This window comes from Malus domestica, chromosome 17 (assembly GCF_042453785.1).
Source record: "Malus domestica chromosome 17, GDT2T_hap1".
In the NCBI taxonomy this organism is placed as follows: domain Eukaryota; kingdom Viridiplantae; phylum Streptophyta; class Magnoliopsida; order Rosales; family Rosaceae; genus Malus; species Malus domestica.
This window is the reverse complement of record NC_091677.1, coordinates 28,393,634-28,418,983: the sequence shown is the minus strand read 5'-3', so window position 1 is coordinate 28,418,983 and position 25,350 is coordinate 28,393,634. Positions and strand designations below refer to the sequence as shown.

Genomic DNA, 25,350 nt, shown 5'->3' with positions numbered 1-25,350 from the left:
GTGGTCTCTAGGTTGACAATGATCATTTTGGAGATAGTGTCTACGAATTGCTTCACGATAATTAGGTAGATAATCAAGCATTCGACGTCTATGTCCATGATCTTCAGGAAGATTAGCCAAAATTTCATCTATCTCAGTAACCTCACTTTGTTGTGAACTACTCGGAATACTTGAAGGATGACTTCTTGGAATATTTGAAGGAGAAGGAGGAGGACCACTTTGAATATTTGAAGGAGAAGGACTACCTCAAATGTTTGAAGGAGGATTTAAGCATTACTTTTTATAATATTGTTCCTTTACGTAACTGTAAAATGGAGAGGAAAAAAAATTCTTACACTCTTAATCCTAGAGTAGACTATACTAATATGCATCATAATTAATCCAACCAACAATTCAATTAAGCAATACCAATAGCATACAAATTATTCAATAAATAAATATTCAATTCAACTAATCATATGAAATAATCAAGAATTCAAATTTTAATTTCACATAAAAAAATCATAGAATCAGATCAATAATCAATAATCATATTAGTGCATTACCATAAAATTCTATGCCAATCAAACAAAATGTGTATTAAATAATTAATTAAGGTTAAGGATTGTAAATTTGAGAATTAAATAAAACTACCTTAGAAGGCTGAAGCCGATGGCTCATCTGCTGGAGAAGTGTAGAGTGGCTGGAGCCTGGAAGAAGGTTGACAATTCAATTCGAATTAAAAAATATTTCTTTTTGTTGCTGATGGGACTTTGGGGGTAGCTTTGCTGTGCTCTCTAGCAGAAAGGTTGAAAAACAAAAGGTGGCGTGTCCTGCACTGAGGTCTTAGAGGGATTAAGAGTGAAAGGGGGACACGGGGTCCCCCCAATATATATTTTTTTATTTTGAAACCTACGAAACGGTGCCGTTTCAATTACTTTAAAAAAAAAAATTAAAACGCAGACACTCAGTCTGCTGCGCGCACCAGACATCACCGAAGCAGGGAGCACTGAACCAATGGGTTTTCCGGCGAGCAAGGGGAGGGGCTGACCCAGATATCCAGTCCAGTTTTCCGGTGAGGGGAGTGGCGACCGCCACTCCTCGCCCTCACGTGGCTTCGCCAGTGGGGACGAAGGTGGTCTCAAGACCACTCAAGGCTGGGAAAGAAGCATGTGAAGGTCTTATGGAGATCCTCCGAATATTTGGTATAGGTTCCCTTTTTGCCAACCAAGTGCGATGTAATGCTTGTTAGGTATATTCACAGTAACAATCAACAAGTTGTGTCGACAACATTCAACAAATGCCCTCGATGGTACTTATGAGATTGCTTTGGTAAATGTCGATATTTGTTGACATATGCAAAATATGGTTTGATTGACAACAACAAGCCCACTAAGTGCTCCATGAATAAACTGAAATTTGTTGCGCATTTCGCGCTATATTTCTATCTAAAAAACTTGGACCTCCAACATTAGGATCTCCAAAGTTCAAATTCTGAATCTGCCGTCTGAATCTAAATCATAATTATGCATATGCAATCAGGCCATATATTATTGAAATAACCGAAAAAATATTGAAAGGTTCTAATAATTTTTATTATAAAACCAAACGGTACGTAGCTCAATTGGTAAACTTCTTCAAACAAGGGGTATGTTGCTCTGATACAGAGTTTTCACCCCTGGAAGGTCCCGACTCCCGAGTTCGATTCTTCCTTCCCCCAATATCTCTTGTATAAAGAAGGAAAAAACATATTCAAACAACCTTTCTTAAATTCAGGCACCAAGAGTTGATAGCAACTTCTGAACATTCGTGCGCCATTGCGGATGAATTTAGAAAATCTGAACATGAACAATGTAATGTTCACCGTCTCTTGAGAGATTGTGCAGAAACAAACACTTGAATTCAAAGCTTGAGGAAGCCCTTCTCTTTGAGGCTTTCAATAGTGTCCCTAAGACTTACTTCCAATGGAAGAAAATTAACTCCCAAACTTTTTGCTTTTTCCTTTGATATTTGATAGCCTGGTTCACAAGGTTTGTCATCATCCCATCTGCCAAACAATGCACGAAACAGATATTCCTTAAAAATTTACCTCATTCGGTGAGCTTTGATCAATGGCGTACTTAATGAATACGAAAACTGGGAATTTGATCGACAGCAATCTTTTGAAGATCGATCCACATAAACTTGAAGAAACAAAATACAAATTTGTGGGATTTTGAAAATGAAAACTTACTTTTCAGGTGGGAAAAAAGTGGGATGGAGTTCATGTAAAATACTCAGAGCCTTGGACATGGGTGTAACATGGCCAACGAAACAATATCTGCCACTAGCCGAAGGGACTTCAAATGCTTGAACATGAGCAAAGGCAACATCTCTGACATCACTAGATGGATAATTTGAACTGATTATACTTGGGATATCTGCATAGAAACGAAACATTTAAAACTTGAATCGCAAGAAATACTTGAAACTTGCATCACATGAATCATCTAATTTGCTAGGAAACGGCCTGCGAGCATCTACAAACAATCATGTTCTGCCCTAACCAAGAAAGAGAGAAATAATCCGGTTGTGGAAGTGTACCATTTTTGAGATTCAGAATCATCTCCACAGAGAGATTAAGAGTTGGCTGTAGGAGCGGACCAATCACATATGATGGATTGATTGTAACCAAGTCAATCCCATTTTCTTTGGAAAATTTCCAAGCAGCCTCCTCAGCTAAAGTTTTTGAAAGAAAATACCATTCCTGCACATAATTAGACATTGAAATTTCACAAATTCATTAAAGAATAAAAGGTGAAAACTTGGAAGAAAATAATACGTATGTATGGTAACACACAAAACGTACCTTCAACTGCTCACAAATTGCTTGATCCGAATACCATGTTTCGTCAATTACCACATCAGGGTTCAAAGGTCTTCCATTCACCATGACTGCCGCCATGGAAGATGTTAAAATCACTCTCTTGACAGTAGGAAATTTTACGCACGATTTTAGAACATTGAGTGTTCCCTTCACTGCAGGGTCAGTTAGTTCTGTCTGAGACGCAGAACGAAAGAATCATTCAGTGTTTACATAAAGAATATGTATACTGAAAAGAGAGAAAGAGTCCGTACCATTGGGTAACCTAGAAACTTAAAAAGAATTTCATGGCGAAAGCACACTTGGTCCTCGTAATTTGATAGGGTTTCCAATCTGATCAAAGTTCAACTATATATGTAAGTAAAAGGATGAAGTACCTGCGGATCAGTGGCTGAAAGTTGTACAGGCGATGCTGTATGAAAAACACCTTCACATCCATCGACTGCAGGGTCGAAAGATCCTTCTTCTAATAAATTTGCTTTGAACAACTGAAGCCTTTCTTTTGCTCCATCAAGTGCGAGCAGGTGTTCTGTTTTCCTTGAATCATCTGCATGCATACACAAAACATTCATAATATGTCCTTGAAATAATCCCAATTGCCATTCAGCACTAAAATACTCTATCCGAAAAGAATACTCAAAGAACTTGTAATTAATATCCTTGTAATAGAAGTATTTTGTGATTCAAAAAAAAAAAAAAAAAAAAAAAAACGAAAAGAAAGTGTTTTGTGCTCTACCCATAGATGCACAATTTCTACCTCTTCCCTTGCTACATCTTCGCCTTTACACGAGGGAAATTATTTCTGCACATATTTTTTCATATTTTGCATATTCATTTTAATTTTGTCCTGAATTTTGTCTCGATATATTCAATGTAAAAACTAATATATATATATATATATATATATATATATAAAGACAAGAGGTGGCGTGTCCTGCACTGAGGTCTTAGAGGGATTAAGAGTGAAAGGGGGACACGGGGTCCCCCCAATATATATATTTATATATATATATATATATATATATATAAAGACAAGAGGTGGCGTGTCCTGCACTGAGGTCTTAGAGGGATTAAGAGTGAAAGGGGGACACGGGGTCCCCCCAATATATATTTTTTTATTTTGAAACCTACGAAACGGTGCCGTTTCAATTACTTTAAAAAAAAAAATTAAAACGCAGACACTCAGTCTGCTGCGCGCACCAGACATCACCGAAGCAGGGAGCACTGAACCAATGGGTTTTCCGGCGAGCAAGGGGAGGGGCTGACCCAGATATCCAGTCCAGTTTTCCGGTGAGGGGAGTGGCGACCGCCACTCCTCGCCCTCACGTGGCTTCGCCAGTGCATGTACCATCAACACCGTTGTAGGAATAATTAGTTTCTGTGCTAATCCCGTGATTTTGTTGGATGAACTGAAACGCATCGTCCATTAAGCCACCCTCACAACCTTGGTCTTCACCAGCGTTGTCACAATCAACGAGCTCTTGCTCAGACAAAGAGATCAATCTACCAGTTGTAAGCTGTGTAATTCCTTCGGTGGCGGCCACTGCTGAAAAAGCCCAACAACATCCTGTATTTTGATTGGAATCAAAAGTAGTTAGATTAAGGAAAAAATAGAAGATGAATATATATATATATATGTATGTATGTATGTATGTATATACAGTGTCTCTCTAAATTAATGACAAGAAACTAAAGACGTTTATGTACTTACCGCACTGGCCTTGGTCCTTAACGGGGGTTACAGCTCCTTTCTTTCTCCAATCCATTGTTGCTGGTAATGGTACGGTCACATTTTCATATTTGAAAGAAGTCTTTGTGGAACACTCATGGCCCTTGAATCCATTTCTTGTGGCTTTGAACTCTTCATTTGTAAGGTCAGCAAATTGGTTGACACTTAATTTGTAAGGTTTGTTTGCATCTTTATTAGAAAATTCTATAAACGCCACATTTTCCTTGAATATCTTGAAACGAGTTTCCTTCTCATTGATGTCGTTATGTACGCGGCCATAACGAGCCAACCATTGCTCGTATCTCCCGTACATTGATGCATCTTGCAGACTGCGAGAAGTGGCTTGAGAAGACCAAGCTCCCAACACGAGGATCAAGCCCAAGCACTTATACTTCCATAGCTGCAGGTTTAGGATCTCCATGGGTAGCTAGCTAGTGTAGTAGAAGCAAGCTGGGTATTGGTAAGGGATATGATGATGAGCAGATATACTGAAATGGTAGACTTGCTCAGCGATTTATGTACTGCTCAAGGTGTTAGAAAGAATGGCGTTTATAGTAATTTCGGTGCCCCAAAAAATGATCAGCGTGGTAAGTGCCTTAGAAAATATGTTGATATAGACCTGTAAGATTATTTTTAGTAAATTGACCCTTCATTTAATTTGGGACCTGATGCTTACGTTTTGTCCTTGTGTGCGAAATATACTTGTTCACATTGTGTTCTCAAATGTAATCGCGGATCCTCAACGATCTTGTATTTACTTTATTTAAGGATGGTTTGATAATCATTATTTTGTCTTTAGTTCTGTTTTTATTTATTTATAATAATCTTATATGGTAACTACATACAACCTTCAACTAAAAACCAAAAATTGAAATAAAAAGTTTCGAGAGGATTTATGGAGAGTCTCACTTTTGATAGAGTTCCTGATAGACCAGATAATTTCTTACATGATTTGTTAACCCGATCCGAAATGACACGAAAACAACAGATTGTCAAGGCGTTAACTAATCCGCTTGTTATCAGGTCACATGTTAAGAAATGGGATAATACTAGGGAGACCAAATTCTTTACACCAGATTTGCAAACCAAATGATATGGTTGTTAATAATTGAATTATTACTTAAGCGTTGGTTAACATGCTTATTTTCTATTGGTGACACATTATTTGGTTTGTAAATTTAGTTTAAAATTTTGATCTCCCTAACATTACCCTAAAAAAGAACATTCATGTTCGGAGATCATTAATGAAATTGTTATTGAGTCTCTGGATTCTTTGAATCCTTTTCTGCATGCACGGGGAGTTACTTTCATGGCTGATAACTGTTCAACAACAGCTCAGTTCGGATCAAGGAAATGGGCTCCACGATTTGATTACATCCTTACTCAGCAGGCTTTAGTTTCTGTGGACAATGGTGCACCCATCAACCGAGACCTCATGAGCAACTTCATGTGAGATCCAGTGCATGGAGCCATCAAAGCATGCGCTGAACTGAGACCTACCATTGACATTTCGGTGACTGCTGATGCATACTGCAACTAAAAGCGGTAACACCACTTGAACCAGAGTTGCACATGTTCTTATTTCATTGAGAAAACACCACTTGTGGTATACTTTGCAGTGAATGTTCTCCATCGACACTTTTCCATTGACCAATAGCGGAAACACATTGGTTGATGGATAGTTCACATACCCCTTTAATGACAACTTTTATATGACTGACATGAAATCTTCTCCTCCGACATCAATGCAAACAAAAATAGGTAGATTAGCAAGCCTTGAGAGGGATATGTAAGAAATTTCTGAAATCATAAGAAAAACAACAAGATATTAGGATTACATATTTGATAAACCAAAATTACAATAAATTAATTACAATTTACTCATCTTTGGCATACGGAAAACATGACTCTTGTGGATGACAAAAGAGTCTTCCACTTTCAACAAGCAGAAGTGTTCCATCAATAATAGGGTTTGTTCGGAATCGAATGTGTGCGTTGTGAAAGCATGAACACCCTTATTATAGTGGTTAGGGTTCCTCCAATCTCGCCTGTTACAGTAATTGGAGGAATACACCAAATCACCATTTAATCTTAATGGTGTCCCACCAAGGAATGTACAATATGTCTTACTTAATTAGGGTTTCAATTAGTCAACTAATATATTTTGGTTCCATGATTCTTACTAACCAATATTGAATTACGTTAAAAGTCAAATATCTTGAAGATCAAGTTATTTGCCTTTTAAGTAATTTGATTCATAATAATTGACAACTCAACATGCGTCTTACAGGGCCTTCTCATTGCTTATCGGCACGTCTTCTTAGCCAGTTATATTGGCTGTATGAGGGCCTTCGGTGCTCCATGTAGCGTTTGACACCGGCGTTGCGGTCCTTGCGGAGCTAATCACACAGTATTGATGAACTCAAAGGCGCCGTCAAGGTAGCCACCACCACAACCTAGGTCTTCACCGCGGGTATCACAATCAACCACTTGTTGCTCGGACAAAGTTTAATTGACCATTTGTAAGCCGAGAAATTCCTTCAACGGCTCTCGCTGCTACAAAAGCCCAATAGCTGCCTGAATATATCGACGTTTGATTGCAAATCTTTTGATTAGTGGGAGGCCAATGCAAACTTGGACCATAGGTTCTTTTGGTCATTGGGTGACTAAGATGGAGAATAAATGTGTGATTTTGGTTTTTAATCTTTCATATCAAATCTAATAGTGTGTGATCATGAATTCTTGGACACCTGATGACCAAGAAAACAAGTCTAATAAATTTAGATGATAAATGCCCAGCAATTATCTTGATTATCTTATAAATATTTTACACATACAGGTTGACACATATCAGACTACCTACAAGGCATATAGCTAGTAGGCATTGATTTAATTAACTAAGCTGTGGGGTAAGAGGCAGACATAGCAATCCCACAAAGTCCTTCAGCTGCAGCAACATCTCTTTGCATTCTTATGTACCCAGCTTCGCCCCATTCTGCACCCCATGAGTTCTTCACTAGCCAATACTTAGTCCCATCCTCACTCACGCCATATCCAACAGCGGTAACACCATGGTCTAGACTCGTTCCACAAGTTCCAGTGAAGACACCACTTGAATAGAATTGGAAGTCGGAACCGCTAGCATCAATGGCAACGGAAACAGGTTGATGAGCAACAGCGGTTAGAAGGGCCTTTTCACTATTTGCCGGCACATCCTCAAAGCCAGTTATCTTGGCTGCAATGATGGCTTCCTTCTTGGTGTTACATGTACCATCAACACCGTTGTAGGGGTAATTAGTTTCTGTGCTAATACCGTGATTTTGTTGGATGAACTGAAACGCATCGTCCATTAAGCCACCCTCACAACCTTGGTCTTCACCAGCGGTGTCACAATCAACGAGCTCTTGCTCAGACAAAGAGATCAATCTACCAGTTGTAAGCTGTGTAACACCTTCGGTGGCGGCAACTGCTGAAAAAGCCCAACAACATCCTGTATTTCGATTGGAATCAAAAGTAGTTAGATTAGGAATATATTAAAGATGAATATATATGGTGTCTCTCTAAATTAATGGCAGGAAGCTAGACGTTTATGTACTTACCACATTGGCCTTGGTCCTTAACGGGGGTTACAGCTCCTTTCGTTCTCCAGTCCATTGTTGCTGGCAAAGCAGCAGTCACATTTTTATATTTGAAAGAAGTCGTCTTCGTGGAACATTCATGGCCCTTGAATCCATTTCTTGAGGCTTTGAACTCTTCATTTGTAAGGTCTGCAAATTGATTGACACTTAATTTGTAAGGTTTGTTTGCATCCTTATTAGAAGATTCTATAAATGCCACATTTTCCTTGAATATCTTGAAACGAGTTTCCTTCTCATCGACGTCATTATATACGCGGCCATAACGAGCCAACCATTGCTCGTATCTCCCGTACATTGATGCATCTTGCAGACTGCGAGAAGTGGCTTGAGAAGACCAAGCTCCCAACATGAGGATCAAGCCGAAGCACATATACTTCCATAGCCGCAGGTTTAGGATCTCCATGGGTAGCTAGCTATTGTAGTAGAAGCAAGCTGGATTTTGGTAAAGGATATGATGATGAGCAGATATACTGAAATGGTAGACTTGCTCTGCGATTTATATACTACTCAAGGTGGTAGAGAGAATGGCGTTTATAGCAATTTCAGTGCCCCAAAAAATGATCAGCGTGGTACGTGCCTTAGAAAATATGATGATATAGACCTGTAAGATTATTATTAGTAAATTGACCTTTCATTTAATTTGGGACCTGATGCTTACCTTTTGTCCTTGTGTGCGTAATATACTTGTTCACATTGTGTTCTGAAATGTACTCGTGGATCCTCAGCCATCTTGGATTTTTATTTTAGTTAAGGATGGTTTGATAATCATTATTTCTTCTTTAGTTTAGTTTTTATTTATTTGAAATATGAAAAACGAAATTTTATTTGGTAAATGCTTAAAATCTTCTACAAAAAACCAAAAAATGAAGCAAAATTTTTTGTTAGAGTAACTGGAGTCTCACTTTCGAGAGAGTCCATAATAGACTTGACAATTTCTTACACAATTAGATAACCCGATTTGAAACGACATGACAATAATGAGTTTGGGTTAAAATGTTAACTAATTGGGCACCAGTCACTGATGAGTTCTTAACAGGTTTATCCACGGGTAACGCATTTTAATCTGATAGGAAAAGATTAGTGTGATAATTTTAAACTACCAAAATACTTTACTAGAAGAGGCATAGTAATCTCAAATAAGTAAGATTAAAAAGTTCCAATGCACGTTCAAAATGCCAAAGTATATTAAAAATACCAAAGCACAATACAAAAAATTCATAATAATTAATCACAAGTATGAAAAATGTGAAGAAATATGCAAATGCTCGTGACCCCGCATCCTATACACTTTGAAGATGGGTACATTGTCGTTTGGATTTTTAAAATCCTAGAAACCCTTGTGAACAGTGTGTTTTGGGCAATGTGTTTCCAGGAGTTTAGAATAAATAAAAATTCATAATAATGAATGTAAAAGTGTGAAAAATGTGAAAAGGCACCTCCGTGTGTTTTGGGCAATGTATTACATCTTTGTGCTCCTATGGACATCCGTGCTTGTATATCAATTTGAGAACAAGTGTAAAGGCAGATAAGATATTAGGTTGGTATCAATGTTTGGTTTTGCAAACTTAGAAATTGAATTTGGGAAGATCCACATGTTGGATTCCGTATCTGTCGGTTCCTATGATCCTCAAATATTACGTACTATAACGTGTTAAGGTTTGGTGACGATCCAACGGTTGGATCGTCGATTCGTATAATGACCAAGTGGCGGTCTCTATCAAAACTATAGTCATACAATGAGATTTCGTCAATCGGACGTCACATATGGAATCAGGGTATCCAAATTACTCTAGGGAGGGCAAGTGGGGTCTCGGCCCTCGCGGCGGCTGGCAGCCCAGACTCGGCGGAAAATTCAACTATTTTAAAAAATTACCAAATTTTACAAGCATGCAGATATGAATGAGAGGAACAATTGTCATACTTGGGCCAACGTCCAATTTGGCCGGAAAACACTTGAAATCAACCTTAGACCGTCGGAAACCTTAGAAATGGGTGTGCTTCGATTCGGCCACCATACGCACTCCAACGCCTCCACCACTAATTAGGTTTTGTTCCTAAGGTTGAGGGGAGTCTTTTGGTGGTGGTCATTGATGGTGAGGGTTGCCAGAGTGGCGGATCATCGTCGTGGGGTCACCGGAATTCACGGTTCTGTTCTTCACGATACGGGGCAAAAACCCTAACAATCTTGGGTGTAATATGGAAAGGGAAGGTCGGTGGGGAGTTTTTGGGTGATAGTTTGGTGAAATTCGCCGAGAAAATGGCTGAAGACCTCTAGAATTTTCGTCGGGCAACCGGGTCGCGATGGGGGAAAACAAGTCGCCCGAGTCCCTTGGTTTTCTACCTTCCTCTTTTCCCTCCCGTTTCTCCGTTCTCTCCTCCCCCAATGGTTAGCCTCCCCTTTCCTTTCTTCAAATTGGTTCTTATTACCTCACTTCTAATTGGGCTGAGTCCTCCCTTCTAATTCGTTGCCTTGGTCTTATTTCTGATTGGGCCAAATTCCCACCTGGTAGAAATTCAATTAATATATAAATTAAATTTTAATAAAAGAAAAACGATTTTGAATGCTCGTAACTTTTCCGTTATAATTCCAATTCGCAAACGGCTTTCGCCTATGTGCTCGTAGGACTGAGATCTATCCAATTATATTCAGTGTGACCCTGAAAAGTTCACAGATTTTTTTTATGATTATTGTCAAAACTTCAAACTTTGTAATTAGTTTAATTGAAATCTAAATTCAAATAAATTAGTATAAATTACAGAAAAATAGTATAAAATCTCAATAATATAAACACGTAGATTATAATAGTGAAATCCAGGAATGGGATTTCACATTCTTTCCCCCTTAAAAAAAAATTTGTCCTTGAAATTTCCATTGGCCTACACAACATTTCAACAATTCAATAGATAACGAAACACTAAATGACATTCCAACTTCATTTATTATCAGATTAAGCTCACCTCAAGTTCGACAATTTTGAACTTCAATTCCCCGATCCCAACACACGTCTAGGATAGACACGTGACATCACCAAATATTCATATATCCAACAGACCCCACCTCCGGGATATGTACAAAGCATAATTTAAGATTCGAATTGCTTAGTAATTTTCGTATACTTTATGACAACATCTAACCTCCTCATTAGACTACCTATGTATCTTAAATAGGGATCAAGTTATTCGTAGTTCACCATTCCCTACACCCCAACGTTATTATGATACATTCTAATCAGAAGACATAGCATCCCTTAATCAATTATTACAACTTGACAAGCATGAAATTACTAGATTTAGGGCTACATATCAAACCTACACGACAATCAAGATTTCCAATTCATCCATCATATAAATAACTATGTTTCACCTAATACCGCAATTCATAGTATGCAACATCTTAAAGAACAGTCAACGAAGTACAATGTTATTCTCTAGACACATTGGTCAACGAGTCTAATCATAATAATAACAATCATATCTAACATTATTCCACAATCACTCCAATCAATCAATCCTAAGAATCATAGGTGTATTATATTAACATTTAACTACATTAATCAATCAGTAAGATCGCATTTCAATATACGAAATTTAATGAAGGAATTCTACATAATTCCCTACCTGAATTCCAAGTAATAACATGATAATTCTACTTTATAAACATAACATCTACTGTGAGCAATTCCTACTCACTTGAATCTAGGGTCGGACTAACTTTATAGAAATGAGCAAGAATAGGGATTCCGGACCACTCAACGGAATCCAACCAAAATATGATTTCCTATCGAAATATACCAAATACCACTAATCCTCATCACTCCTAGAATGCATATGGTCTCCCATCGCAAATATACCAAGCAGAACCATAGACATAATTTCATCGTGCAGGTAGTGATTACCCATCACGGATATACGAAGCATGATCACTTTTGAATACGTATGGTCCCCTATCACAGATATACCAAGCCGGGCCACATCCTAACTCTAGGTAGTGATCACCCATCACGAATATACCAAGCATGATCACTCCCAGAATGTGTATGGTCCCCTATCATGGATATGCCAAGCAAAACCATATGCATAGTCTAATAACGTAGGTAATGATCACCCATCGTAGATATACAAAGCATGATAACCCCTAACAGTCCCCCATCATGGATATACCAAGCAGGACTATATTTTATCACATTATTAAGAAGATTAATAAACACATATATCACAACATGACGTCCCATACACGTAAATCGATGTATATTTTATCTAGGATAACTCACTAACCAATATAGGCCCACTAAGCCCTACATAGTCTCTAGTAATACAAACTTTAGTATTTAAGATCAATTTGTAGCATAATAACCAAAAGTCAAGTCTTTGTCAAAAGTGGGGTCCACAACCCTGTACAAGTCAATCTGGAACATCTGCCCATGGATTTCCGATCTGTAACTTCCCAAGGTCTTATTTATCTTCTAGCAGAATATTCTAAAATTTTGAAACGATCCAACGGTTGAATCTCCGCCAATTGCTAGAGTTAGGTTGCTATCAACGTTTGGTTTTACAAACTTAGAAATTCAATTTGGGAAGATCCATTCGTCAGATTCTATATCAGTTAGTTCCTATGATCCTCAAACATTATGTACTATAACGTGTTAAGGTTTGGTGATGACCCAACAATCAGATCGTCGATTTGTATGATAACCAAGTGGTGGTCTCTATCAAAACTATAGTCATACAATGAGATTTTGTCAATCGGACATCACATATGGAATCAGGGTATCCAAATTAGTCTAGGAAGGGCTGATGGGGTCTCGGTCCACGCGCTGCCCCGACTCGCCGGAAAATTCAACTATTTTAAAAAATTACCAAATTTTACAAGCATGCATATTTCAATGAGAGGAACATTTTTCATACTTGGGCCGAATTCCCATCATCTCAGTCATCTCCTAAAATTAGGCAAACATAAGAAAGTTCACCCTCACAAGAATCTGGCTGATTTCCTTCCCCTGTAATTACTGATTGACTATCCATGTAATCATTCAATTTGTTTGATTGTGTTAATATACTTTCTGTAAATGGGATTGTGTTGGTCCACTCGTGTAATTATATATATATATATATATATATATATAAATGAATACCATGACTGATAGATCAGTCAAGAATTCCAGCATAAAACCTTTCTTGCTGCAACATTCTAAAACCTCACTGGTCCATATTTCTTAATAGCAAAAAGGGCTAACACCCAATCAGTTGATCCTATTCTTTTCTTCTACTAACTATCAATGGCAAACCTTGATAACTCGGCTCTCTCTTCCGCTGCATCTGGTGCATTTCGAACCTCTGACAGTTAGACTCATTTGCCATGGCATGCTTCACTTTTACTCTTCCCACCTCCTTCAATATATCTAATATCTTCACCACACCAATGGATCGCGCAAATTTTCTTAATTGGAAGCCACAATTTAAGGATGATTTCGAACTTCATGATCTTGGTGTTATTGTTAAACTTGTAGATAAACCTGCCAAGAACTTATCTGATGGCTCACTCAATCCTATCTACTTGAAAGACAAGCTAGTGCTTAGTTGGATCAAGGCCATAACATCTCCCTCAATAAAGACTATTCTCGTTCCATGTTCGACTACCTTCGAAGCCTAGAATCTTCTTGAAAATAGGCTTTCTCCTTTCTCTAAGACTCATGTACGAACCCTCAGAGACCAAATTCGTACCCTAAAAAAGACTCTGGATCAATATATGCCTGATTATCTTATACATGCTCGGTCACTTTTTAACTCTCTTGCATTCGTTAGTACATCGATGACAGTTAACAAACTAATTGAATATATATTGCATAGTCTGGGTCATGAGTATAAAAGAGTTCACCACTTCCCTTCATCTTCGTCAAACTCTCAGTTTTGATGAATTTTTTGACCTACTCCTTCAAGAGGAACAACTCTAGAAAAGAATGGAAGCACTTTCATTATCAAATGAAGTTGCACTTGCCACATATTGTCACATCCCTGCCCGGACCCCTACCACATCCCGGGCTCGACTCCGCCGTAGCACGATATTGTTCGCTTGGGGCCCAGACCACGCCCTCACGGTTTTGTTTCTGGGAACTCACACGAGAACTTCCCAAGGGGTCACATATCTTGGGATTGCTCTCACGCGAACTCATTTAACTTTGGAGTTTCGATGGAACCCGAAGCCAGTGAGCTCCTAAAAGGTCTTGTGCTAGGTAGAGTTAGGAATATACATATAAGGCTTACACGATCCACTCCTCTGGGCGATGTGGGATGTCACAATCCACCCCCTTTAGGGGCCCGACGTCCTTGTCGGCACACTTTCGGCTAGGGATTGGCTCTGATACTAAATTGTCACATCCCGGCTTAGGCCCCCACCACATCCCGGGCCGCCGTAAAATGATATTGTCCGCTTTGGGCCCAGACCACGCCTTCAAGGTTTTGTTTCTGGGAACTCACACAAGAACTTCTTAGTGGGTCACCCATCATGAGATTATTCTCTCGAGAACTTCCTAAACATGCCTCAAACCAACAATTACAAGGGACACAGACACGGACGCGGACGTGGTCGTAACTAGAACAATGGGCGTGATAACTTTGACCATCGTGAATATGGAAGAAACTTTAATCATGATCATGATGGTGGTTAGCGGAACAACCGCAATGGTGGTAATCAATGGGTGCAAAATAATAATGCAAATGGCATTGTGTATATGGAAACCCATGACACAATCCAATTCCATCGAATAATCGTCCACTGCTGCTCCCAACATCATCAAAATCCTCTGCATTTCAATTTGATGTCCCTTGTCAAGAATATGGAAAATATGGTCATAATTCTCATGTTTTCCCTCAACGAGGCAACTATGCCTACACGACTGATCACTCAGGTGCTACCTCAAACCCAATTGATTGGTGTTTTGACTTCGGAGTAACCCACCACATGGTTTCTAGTCCTCGTGCACTCACTAACGTGCAACCTTATACAGGTACTGATTTTATCATAGGACAACAAGACGGGGAAGTTTCTTCTAGTTGTTAGTAGATTCAATGGCCTCTATCACATCCGTGCAGCCCCAAAAGTTACAGAGAAAATAGTTTTCTATGGAGAAAAGACGACTCAAGACATTTGTCATACACACCTTGGACACCCGTCTTACCATGTATTTAGGATGATTTTGAATAAACACCATTTACCTATTAGTGGTGAGATTGATTCTAATAAAACTTGCCATGTTTGTCCCATGGGAAAATCTTGCAAATTACCTTTCTCTAATCGCACTTCTCATACACAAAAACCATTAGAATTATTGCACTTGGATATTTAGGGATTGGCACCTGTTTTGTCAAATTTTGGATATAGATTTTATCTCTCCCTTGTGGATGATCACACCTGTTACGTATGGCTATATCCATTACTCAAAAAATCCGATGTGCTTTCCACCTTTATTGGGTTTTAAAAGATGATTGAAAATCGACTCAATTTAAATATCAAAATGGTGCAAATGGATGGTGGTAGTGAATTCACAAGTTAGTTATTTATGCAATTTCTTCGTGATAATGGTATTGGGCATCAAATCTCTTGTCCTTATATGCCTCAACAAAATGGCGTCATCGAAAGAAAACATCATCATATTGTTGAAAAAGGGTTGTATTTATTGACTTAATCTCGACTTCCATCAAGTTATTGGGCTGAAGCTTTTTCTATTTCCGTCTATCTTATTAATCTGCTACCAATAATGAATCTTGCAAACATATCTTTATATGAGAAACTTTTTTCAGCGTCCTTCTGATTATAAGATGCTCAAAGCATTTGGTTGTGCATGTTTCCCACACTTGGTGCCATATAACAAGCATAAACTTATGCCTAAGTCAGTAAAATGTGTGTTCATTGGTTATGATTTACATTACAAGGGTTATTGATGTTTAGATCCCATCACATGTCATGTTTATATTTCACGAAATGTAACCTTTGATGAACTCACATTCCTAGTTCGTTCTCATTTCTTCGCCATCGCCAACTCTTGCTCCAAACCGTCATCCTTCTCATCTCAAAATCCAACCCCATCCTCTTCACCTCAAAACCCAACCATGAAGGCAAAAGACACCCTTCTTGATCAACAACAACTCCAAAACCCTATTGAATCGGGCCTTGTTGAACCCAATCTGCGAGCCAAGAGACGTCGTCGCAGGAAGAAATTCTTCATAGTGCCTAATGGCTTTTCATCGTTGGCCAAGAACCACCGCACCAACCTCAACAAAGATGTCGACGTCAAAGTCGTAATTGCAATATCAGTGGATTTTCCGGTCGACTCGCTCACGGAGGAGGAAATCGAGGCCAAGCGGTTTGTCAGCGTCTCTCCCTCAATGCCCAATCAGATCTTCTCCATATCAACCATTCTCTCTTCTCCTGCTTCGACGCGATCACCAAGCTCGCCCTCAAATGCGACCGCAGATCCATCAGCGACGAGGAAAATGGGTCCAGTAGATTAGACGCTCACAACGGCAGTGATTTGACCATGGGGGAAGAGGTCGTTTGGCAATTCGACGGGAAGGGATGGGTTTACAAATAGACGGTAGAGTTGGGATGGTGGGTCGGGGACTACAATCCGCTCTTACTGGCGTGCGTAGGGGTCGATGGAACTGGAGGATGGTGAAGAACGAAATGAGGATTTCAAATTATTAATTTAAGGGTTGGATCGAAATAGGGATGAGGTTACTTAGGAAGAAAAAAAAAGCCTTAGTTTTTTTTTTAATTTTTAATTTTTAAAAGTTTATTTTTTAATTATTTTTTATGTTCAAGTGGGGCCAGATTGACACGTGGCGCCTAGTCACTATCCACGTGAGCGACATGTCAGCAGTTAACAGCTAATTTAACAGCAAACTTAATGGATGTATGAAAGTGTCCCAAAATTATGACTTTATGTACCATTCTGGGACGAAAAAAACTTCATTTATTAAATGTTGAAAACCAAGAAACTTCAGGTAGTAAACTGAGATTTACCCAATATTAATTGAAAGAACCGATTTTTTTTCTAATTTTCAATGTAAACTCATTGATTATCCTTCCGCCTCAGCAAACATTCCATGCTCAGTGGCGAAGCCAGGAATTGACGGGGGGAGGGGCGAAGTTAAAAGAGTGCAAGGTTCAAAAGAATAGCAACAACCAAATCATTTTATATAGTAATGTCTTCCATAATTTATCAACATAAACAAATTACAATTGTTGCCGACGACGTTTCATACCATGAAAACGTCGCATAATAGGCTCATTATCAATAAAAGCAAATACATCTCTCTCTATGTAAACAAGCATGCTATCACTCAACCATTGATCTCCCATTTTGTTACGCAATGGTGTTTTCACAATCTTCATAGCAGAAAAAGCTCTCTCCACCGAAGCGGTTGCAACCGGTAACACCAAAGCCAATGTAAGAAGCTTATACACTAATATGTAGCTTGCACACCTCCCAGTCTTCACCAACTCCTTTGCAAGATCAGCAATTCCTCTCAATGATGAAAACTCACTATGCATCTTCATATCGTGAATGTAATTGTCAAGTTGAATTGGAAGATTCATGAGGTCCATACGATCAAAATCTTGAGGATAAAGTTGAGCTAGACGAACAATTTTTGCTTTGTCAAAAGATGCAAAATTATTCACCGGACTCAAACATGCCATACAAAGAAGCAACTCGGTGTTTACCTCATTGAAGCGATCATTCAATTCCTTTAATTGTGTATCAAGGACTTGAAAATAGAGGTCCACACGATAGTAATGGAAGTTTGTGAGTCTTGGAGCTTTACGCCTTGATTTTCCAGGTACAAAATGCAAATCCTCCATGTTAGGAACGACAATATCATGCTCTTGACAAAACTTTTGTACATCATCAAGCAAGTCCCCAAAGTCATCATCTCTCAAGGATTGCAGTCATCATCTCTCAAGGATTGCAGTTTTTGTGTCATCAAATCTCTAGCTTGTTGTACAGCTTTATTATGAAGACTTCCAACACCTCCCTCATGGGCTCGAAGATTTTCGGGTCCTTTCCTCCAATTTGTAAACCCTTTCTCGGTGAAGACATCATTTCCAGTGCTACCCATTTGATCGAAATCACATTTGAAAAGATAGCAATAACGACAAAATGCAGCATCCTTTGATATACTATACTCCAACCACTTAAACCTATCAAACCAACCAGTGATAAAACATCTTTTGTTGCTAACTTTTCTTGGCATAATGTGGTCTCTAGGTTGACAAGGATCATTTTGGAGATAGTGTCTACGAATTGCTTCACGATAATTAGGTGGATAATCAAGCATTCGACGTCTATATCCAGGGTCTGCATGAAGATTAGCCAATATCTCATCCAACTTAGTGGGCTCACTTTGTTGTGAACTACTCAGAATATTCAAAGGAGGACTTCTTATATTTGAAGGAGGAGGAGGATGACTACTTGGAATATTTGAAGGAGAAGGACTACCCGAAATGTTTGAAGGAGGATTTAAGCATTGTTTCTTATAGTACCGTTCCATTACGTAACTGTAAAATGGAAAGAAAAAAAAATCTTAGACTCTTAATCCTATAGTCTATACTAATATGCATAATAACCCAACCAACAATTCAATTAATCAATACCAATAAGCATATAAATTATTAAATAAATAAAAAATTCATTCAACTAATCATATGAATACAACTAATCAAAAATTCAAAATTTAATTTTCACCCTAAAAAATAATTTCATAATTTCATATCAATCAATAATCATAGAATCATATCAATAATCAATAATCAATAACCATATTAGTGCATTACCATATCATTCTATACTAATTAAACAAAATTCGTATTAAATAATTAATTAGGGTTAGGGATTATAAATTTAGGAATTAAAAAATTTACCTTTGAAATTGAAGGCTAGAAGTCGGCTTAGCGGCTGGAGTGGCTAGTGTTAGCAGCAAAAAGCCAACATAAATCAGCCAATGGGGATTTATTTTCCGTTCCGTTGGGGTTGGGCTTGGGCGTTGGCTGCTGCAGGCTCAGCTGAGATTTTGGAAGAAGCTTTGCACTCTCTCTCTCTGATTTGGAAGGGAGAAATTTGGAATGGTAAAGCATCGGACTGACTAAGTGAAGGAATGAGGGACATGCAGTCCCCCCAATACATTATACATATATATATTTTTTGGTTTTTTTCTGAAAGTTTCACGTGGGCACTAATTTGAAATGAGTAAGTGAAGGAATGAGGGACATGCGGTCCCCCCAATACATTATACATATATATATTTTTGGTTTTTTTCTGAAAGTTTCACGTGGGCACTACTTTGAAAGGCTAACTTTGGGACATGTGGGCCATATTTTAATTTTTTTATTAATTTAAAAGAAAAAAAAAGAACCAGTGTTGCTGCACGCAGCAGCAAAACCAGTTCACCGGTGCCAAAACAGAGATGGAGGGGCTGGGTTTTCCGGTGAGGGGAGGGGCGAAACCTCGGCTTCAGCTGTGTTTTCCGGCGAGGGGAGGGGCGGTCGCCACTCCTCGTCCTCACGTGGCTTCGCCACTGTCCATGCTAGAAGGATGAGTCAACCTATATTTACTACGATAATTAGGTATGGTATGGGGTTGAGGTGATTTAAAAAAAAAGCTGGTATGAAAAAATACTGGGAGTGTTTTTAGTGTTTGGTAAACTTCCAACTTCAGTTTTTTTTCACAGTTTTAGGTGGAAAAAAGCAAAAAAACAAAAGCAACAAAAGGCAACTTTGAAAAACTGGCTTTTCAGCTTCTATGCAAACCTCTAAAACACGAGTGAACAGTGACCCTTTAATGAAAGTTTCTGGCAATCCTACCATTTATCTCATAGTCTGCTTCATATAAGAACTCATCAATCAATGCACATATCGACATACAAAACCAGGCATATATCTTTTTTCCGAGAAACATTTATGCAAGGGAAATACAAGAATCCACCAGAAAAAAATCAAATTGAACCTAACCCCTCTATCCCCCTTTAAGCAAACATTTTCTCGGAAAATGGGTTAGAACCCTACATTTTGAGGTGGAGCTCTCTACAGGTGTGCACACAGTAAGTTTCTAAACTATACAATCCTAGATTTACCTAAGGCATAATTTAGCTTGCTTGAAAGTGAAAAAAAGTATAAGCAACCAACTGAAAATTTTCTGGGTCATAAATTTTCTCGAGAAACAAATAGAACCCAAGTGAGGAAACAAACCTCGAAGCGAGTTCTGGACTTCATTGAAATCGAAATCGTAGGAGGAACGAAGGGCCTTGTGGTGTTGGAGACTGCGCAAAGTTGTTGATGTCCCTCTGGTCCTTCAACACCTTCACTAGATTGTCGTTGTACGAAATCAGCTTCAAAATTCCAGAAGCTTTTCCCATTTCTCGGAGGAAGCTTCTCCTTTCATCTTTATCATCCCCTTTCTGCTCCTCCCAGCTTCATCTCTACCAAAGATCTTTGATGATGAGGGAGAAAGTGGCGAAAAGAATGGAATTTGGTGATGATAGAGAAAAAGTGAAGAGAGAGAGACAGAGAGGCAGTTGAACGGGAATGAGAAAAAAATGGAGATGATTCTAGAGAGAGCGTTCTAGAAAAGTAAAAGAAAAAAGAAAAGGAAAAAAATGTAATATGTTTGTACCATACTTGACCAATCCCGAAACTACCAAGCACCGGTCAAAGTTATACCGTCATGGACCCATAAGAGTTTCCCTCCAACTAGGAGGCTAATCACAACACAACACGTGTCAACACCAAGAGACCAATCCCAGGGCGACACGTGTCAACATCAAAGGCCAATCACAACATGACACGTGTCAAGGCCAGAACAAAACTAGAAACTCTCTTCTATAAAAGGAGATCATTCTCCCGCAATAATCCCTAATGTCATTTGTACTAAATCATTCACTAGTACTCACTAAAGGAGAGCTTGAACCTATGTACTTGTGTAAACCCTTCACAATTAATGAGAACTCTTCTACTCCGTGGACGTAACCAATCTGGGTGAACCACGTACATCTTGTGTTTGCTGCCCTGTCTCTATCCATTTACATACTTATCCACATTAGTGACCAGAGCAATCTAGCGAATGTCACAAACTTAACATTTTCTGTTGTACCAAAGTCTTCACTGATTTTGTGCATCAACATTTGGTACCGTCTGTGGGAACGACACTTATTCCCACTCTTTTCAGCTTTGTCAAGCTGGTTTCCACTATTCGTACATTCTTTTTTGATCAGGCATCCCTCTTCAACATGGGGAGCGAAGGAAGCCACGGCACACAGAATGACACCCCTCTTGCACCTAGCGCGAAATAACGAAAGAATGAAGGAAATAAGCTCGCTATTCAAGCTAAAGTCAAGAAGCTGGAGGCTTAGAACAAAAAGATAGAAATAAAGAATGAGATCCTCCAAGAACACTATGAAAAGCTCTTCGAGACATTCCATGAAACTAGGCGTACTCAAACACGCGAGCTTGTTGCCCTTGTGGACATCAACCATCATCTGGGTGCCCCTCAACACGGAGGGTCACCTTCCTTCGACATGGGTATCCCTGATGAGGAGCGAGCTAATCATCAAAACATTGATCAACATGAGACTTCTCTCAACCCATATGCTTCGACCCGAAACAGGAGAAGTGGATGAAGACACCTCCTTGCAGAAGGGTTGCAAGGATCGAAAACCGTTTATCGTGACTGCCGAGACTTCCTAAAACAACGTCGAAAGAATCCCCTCCACATAAACTCGAAGATTAATGACCCAAGGGTTTCTGAAAGACTCGTTCCCCTCTTACGACTCAAGCTAGTTGCCCATCTAAGGAAAGAACGACAGGTCCCAAATGAACATAAAGGTATAGGGGACTTAGAGGTATTCTGACAGACTCGCCCTAGAAGTCAGTACGGCGACTCCAAGGAAAAATCACATGCTCATACTCAAACTTTCCTACTTTCAAGAGACGATGAAGACTTACGGAAGAAAATTCCAGTGGTATATGACTCCACTCAGGACCCCCTTATTCTACAGCTCATTGAGGAAGTAAACAAGTTGAAGGCCGAACGTCAAGCTGAGATACCTCACTGGAACCAACCCAGGCGGGGCCCTCTCACAAGGAGGATCATCAACACCCCCTTCAAGCGAAGATAAAACAAAAACTTGGTTTACAACTCTATACTGGAAGGGAGGACCCGATTGAACACCTTAACCTTTTTGAGTCCACCAAGGCATATCGGATGCACACCGACAAAGAGCGATGTCTTCTTTTCCTTTCCACCTTTTCTAGCGGAGCTCTAAACTGGTATTGTCGTCTTCCACCCGAGACAGTAAACTAATTTGAAGAATTAAGGAAACTGTTTGTCTCTCAACACATCTTCCAGACCGATCGCTTACATTCTGCAGATGACTTATACACTATTCACAAGAAGCCGAACGAGTCACTACAAGAGTATGCCGGTCTCTTCAACCATGAGTATTCTCACTGTGCTGAGACAGATGACAAGGCCACCCTCAAAGCCTTCACAGCAGGCCTACGTGATTGTTTCTTCAAGTACATAATCAATGCTAACACTTGGAAAACTTACTCTGAGGTCATGGCACAGGTTTACAACCACGCCTCCGCTGAAGCAAGGACATACCAAAGGAACCCCCATATGGTTAACCCCTATCAACAAGTAGGAAGTGGAAGTCAAGTTCTACCAAGTGAGGAGATCTTGGCCATTCAGACACCCATTGCATCATCTCCTGCCTCATTTAGCTATTCGCTAAGTCACCAAACGTATTTGTCTCTTGGTAAGAGGAATGATTTTTACTTTCAGCAAGCCCATTACAACAAGAGGGATAAAAGTTCGTATCAAGACAACCAAGGGTGAACGTACATTCGATTATTATGATTATGGGGCTAAGCCTCACTCTTTCAAAGTGGAGGACTAGGTATTGAAGAAAATGCTATTATAAGAAGGCATACACATTACAAATGTTTTGACTCTCAACCATTTGAGATCTTTTGTCACACAAGCCATTTGGCAAATATTTAAAGAAGAGGGAATTCAGACAACTTCTACAAGTAAGACACCTCATTCGTCAATTCTCTCGACCGAAGACTTGGGAGACTCCTACCATATACAGTCTCAGTACTTGGAAGTTTCACGACTACTCAGTGACTTGGATTTTTCAAGTCTCCAATCAAGAAGTTTTCCTCACTCGGGAAATTAAGGGAGCATTACCTCAACCTACATGCTTCACTTACAAAGTTTCAACATACAAGCTTCAACAAAAGAAAAAATTCAAAGAATTTAGTGAAGGAGACCTTGGTGTTTTTAACACAATACATTGAAATGAAGCAAAACTTATTTATTGATACCTCTGATAAGTTACAAATATATATATATATATATATACATGAATCAAAATAAACAAATAAGATAGAGCCTTCACAAAGGTTGCTCAAGAGAAATCTCAGCAGTCGGCAGAGCCCCAGAAAGATGAGGCATTGGATAGTGATCATTCGGAGCTTCAATACTGGGCAGAACCCCAGAAGGAGGAGGCGCCGAAGGTTGATCATTTGGAGTTTCATTATGTGGTACAGCCCCAGATGACGAAGGCAATAAATGCCTTTGGAACAAACTCACAAACCTTTGATGATCAAGTAAAATCTGACCATCAGATTCCTGTAGCTGGTCAAGCTTCCTCTTCATGTTTGTAGCATAGTTATGTGTGAGCCTATGCAACTGTTTATTCTCATGCTTGAGCCATCTAATCTCTTGTTTGAGACTTATCACTTCAACCGTCAATGATTCAACTTGTCGGGTTTGAGCAAATAGGTATTGGGCCATATTAGACACAGAACCTGCATACTAAACACTGAGAGCTAGAGAATCCTTAACAACCAACTTATCAGACCGTTTGGAAAGTAGTCTGTTATCTTTGGGAGTGATAATGTTCTTAACGACCACCGCAGCAGTCATATCATTGTTCATCATAAAGTCCCTAATGGTAAGAGAACCAATGGGGAGGGATGGGCGCCATATGTTGTCTTGAGGAGGCATGGCTGCCTCTTCACCAAAGTTCAAGTCAAAATGACGGTCGGATGAGCCAAACATTTTCAGAAATGATGAAGGAGAAATGAGGTCCAATAAATCTCTGAAGTATAAAAATAAGGGAAAATTCCTATAAGCAATAATTATCTGAACGTACTTCTTACACACAATTGGTACCCCTATAAAATAAAGGGCAACAGGGCTGTTGGTTCAAAAATCGAAAAGGCACCACTCTCCGGACTTTGAGAAATGGATTTGCCTGAGTAAAATCTATCGACGATCTCCACACGCAACATCAGCTCCTCAGGTACCACAGATAACTTTGCCAAAGATCTCTGACAAAGTTTAGACACATAAATTTTGAAGATCCAGCTACCTTACTATTACCTACACGGGTAAAAGAACAACACCACTGCTTGATAACTGGAAAGTCCCTATGTGTGTCAACCTCAATGCTCCATGGCACGGCAGACTGGTAAAAATGCCCAACCTTTACTCACATTCGAGAAAACACTCCCAACAGGATTGCTTGCTCAAAAATCGAAGAGGCATCGCTATCTGAATCTCGAGAGTCAGACTCCCAACAGGATTACTTGCTCAAAAACCAAAGAGGCAACGCTCTCCGAATCTCGAGAGCCAGACTCCCAACAGGATTGCTTTCTAAAAAATCAAAGAGGCACCGCTCTCCAAATCTCAAAAGCCAGACTCCCAACATGATTGCTTTCTCAAAAATCGAAAGGGCACTGTTATCCGAATCTCGAAAACCAGACTCCCAACAGGATTGCTTTCTCAAAAATCGAAGATGCACTGTTATTCGAATCTCGAGAACTAGATCCTCGACAGGATTGCTTGTTCCAAAACCGAAGAGGCATCACTATCTGAACTTCGAGAGCCAGATTTCTTTGGATAAAGCTTGTTTGCAATCTTCACACGCAACATCAGCTTTCCAGATACCACATACCAATTTTTCAAAGTGTTTTGACAAAGTTAAAACACGTGAATCTTGTAGCTCCCACTACACTACTATGACCGAGAAGGGTAAAGGAACATTGTTATTACTCGCTGTTGGGACAATTCCTATATATG

General features: G+C 39.3%; 3 protein-coding genes across 9 annotated transcripts; all 3 read right to left on the bottom strand.

Annotated features, from left to right (window-relative positions):
* Positions 1-1,550: 1,550 nt before the first annotated feature.
* On the bottom strand, positions 1,551-3,699 carry LOC139193582 (phenylacetaldehyde reductase-like). 3 transcript variants are annotated; one of them, XM_070816878.1, is made up of 6 exons: positions 3,579-3,699; positions 3,220-3,389; positions 2,828-3,019; positions 2,563-2,725; positions 2,213-2,399; positions 1,551-2,026 (listed from the first exon to the last, which is right to left on the bottom strand). In XM_070816878.1, exons 1-6 carry the CDS (start codon positions 3,580-3,582, stop codon positions 1,882-1,884), a joined length of 861 nt encoding a protein of 286 aa, XP_070672979.1. In that variant the 5' UTR covers positions 3,583-3,699; the 3' UTR covers positions 1,551-1,881. The 3 variants fall into 3 exon arrangements, with proteins under 3 accessions (XP_070672979.1, XP_070672980.1, XP_070672978.1); XM_070816879.1 differs by lacking the exon at positions 3,579-3,699 and having other exon boundaries at positions 1,551-2,055; positions 3,220-3,466; XM_070816877.1 differs by lacking the exon at positions 3,579-3,699 and having other exon boundaries at positions 3,220-3,461.
* A 465-nt stretch (positions 3,700-4,164) lies between these two features.
* Positions 4,165-4,992, bottom strand: LOC139193446 (senescence-specific cysteine protease SAG39-like). The gene is made up of 2 exons (XM_070816470.1): positions 4,554-4,992; positions 4,165-4,409 (listed from the first exon to the last, which is right to left on the bottom strand). Exons 1-2 carry the CDS (start codon positions 4,990-4,992, stop codon positions 4,165-4,167), a joined length of 684 nt encoding a protein of 227 aa, XP_070672571.1.
* A 2,258-nt stretch (positions 4,993-7,250) lies between these two features.
* Positions 7,251-19,399, bottom strand: LOC103405545 (senescence-specific cysteine protease SAG39-like). Of its 5 annotated transcripts, none has more exons than XM_070816876.1 (3): positions 19,128-19,399; positions 8,171-8,641; positions 7,251-8,061 (listed from the first exon to the last, which is right to left on the bottom strand). In XM_070816876.1, the coding sequence occupies exons 2-3, from the start codon at positions 8,610-8,612 to the stop codon at positions 7,469-7,471; spliced, it is 1,035 nt and encodes a 344-aa protein (XP_070672977.1). In that variant the 5' UTR covers positions 8,613-8,641; positions 19,128-19,399; the 3' UTR covers positions 7,251-7,468. The 5 variants fall into 5 exon arrangements, 1 of the variants encoding a protein (XP_070672977.1); XR_011577863.1 differs by lacking the exons at positions 7,251-8,061; positions 8,171-8,641 and adding exons at positions 17,379-17,759; positions 17,931-18,101; XR_011577862.1 differs by lacking the exons at positions 7,251-8,061; positions 8,171-8,641 and adding exons at positions 17,379-17,842; positions 17,931-18,033.
* Positions 19,400-25,350: the final 5,951 nt, after the last annotated feature.

What these genes read in the sequence shown, in the direction of transcription:
- LOC103405545 (XM_070816876.1), bottom strand. Translation starts at nt 8,612, where the DNA reads ATGGAGATCCTAAACCTGCGGCTATGGAAGTATATGTGCTTCGGCTTG. An exon ending in TAAGGACCAAGGCCAATGTG is followed by an intron (nt 8,062 to 8,170) that starts GTAAGTACATAA and finishes ATCGAAATACAG; the next exon opens with GATGTTGTTGGGCTTTTTCA.
- LOC139193446 (XM_070816470.1), bottom strand. Translation starts at nt 4,992, where the DNA reads ATGGAGATCCTAAACCTGCAGCTATGGAAGTATAAGTGCTTGGGCTTG. An exon ending in TAAGGACCAAGGCCAGTGCG is followed by an intron (nt 4,410 to 4,553) that starts GTAAGTACATAA and finishes ATCAAAATACAG; the next exon opens with GATGTTGTTGGGCTTTTTCA.
- LOC139193582 (XM_070816877.1), bottom strand. Translation starts at nt 3,414, where the DNA reads ATGAATGTTTTGTGTATGCATGCAGATGATTCAAGGAAAACAGAACAC. An exon ending in GATTCTGAATCTCAAAAATG is followed by an intron (nt 2,400 to 2,562) that starts GTACACTTCCAC and finishes GTTTCTATGCAG; the next exon opens with ATATCCCAAGTATAATCAGT. An exon ending in ACTTTTTTCCCACCTGAAAA is followed by an intron (nt 2,027 to 2,212) that starts GTAAGTTTTCAT and finishes ATTGTTTGGCAG; the next exon opens with ATGGGATGATGACAAACCTT.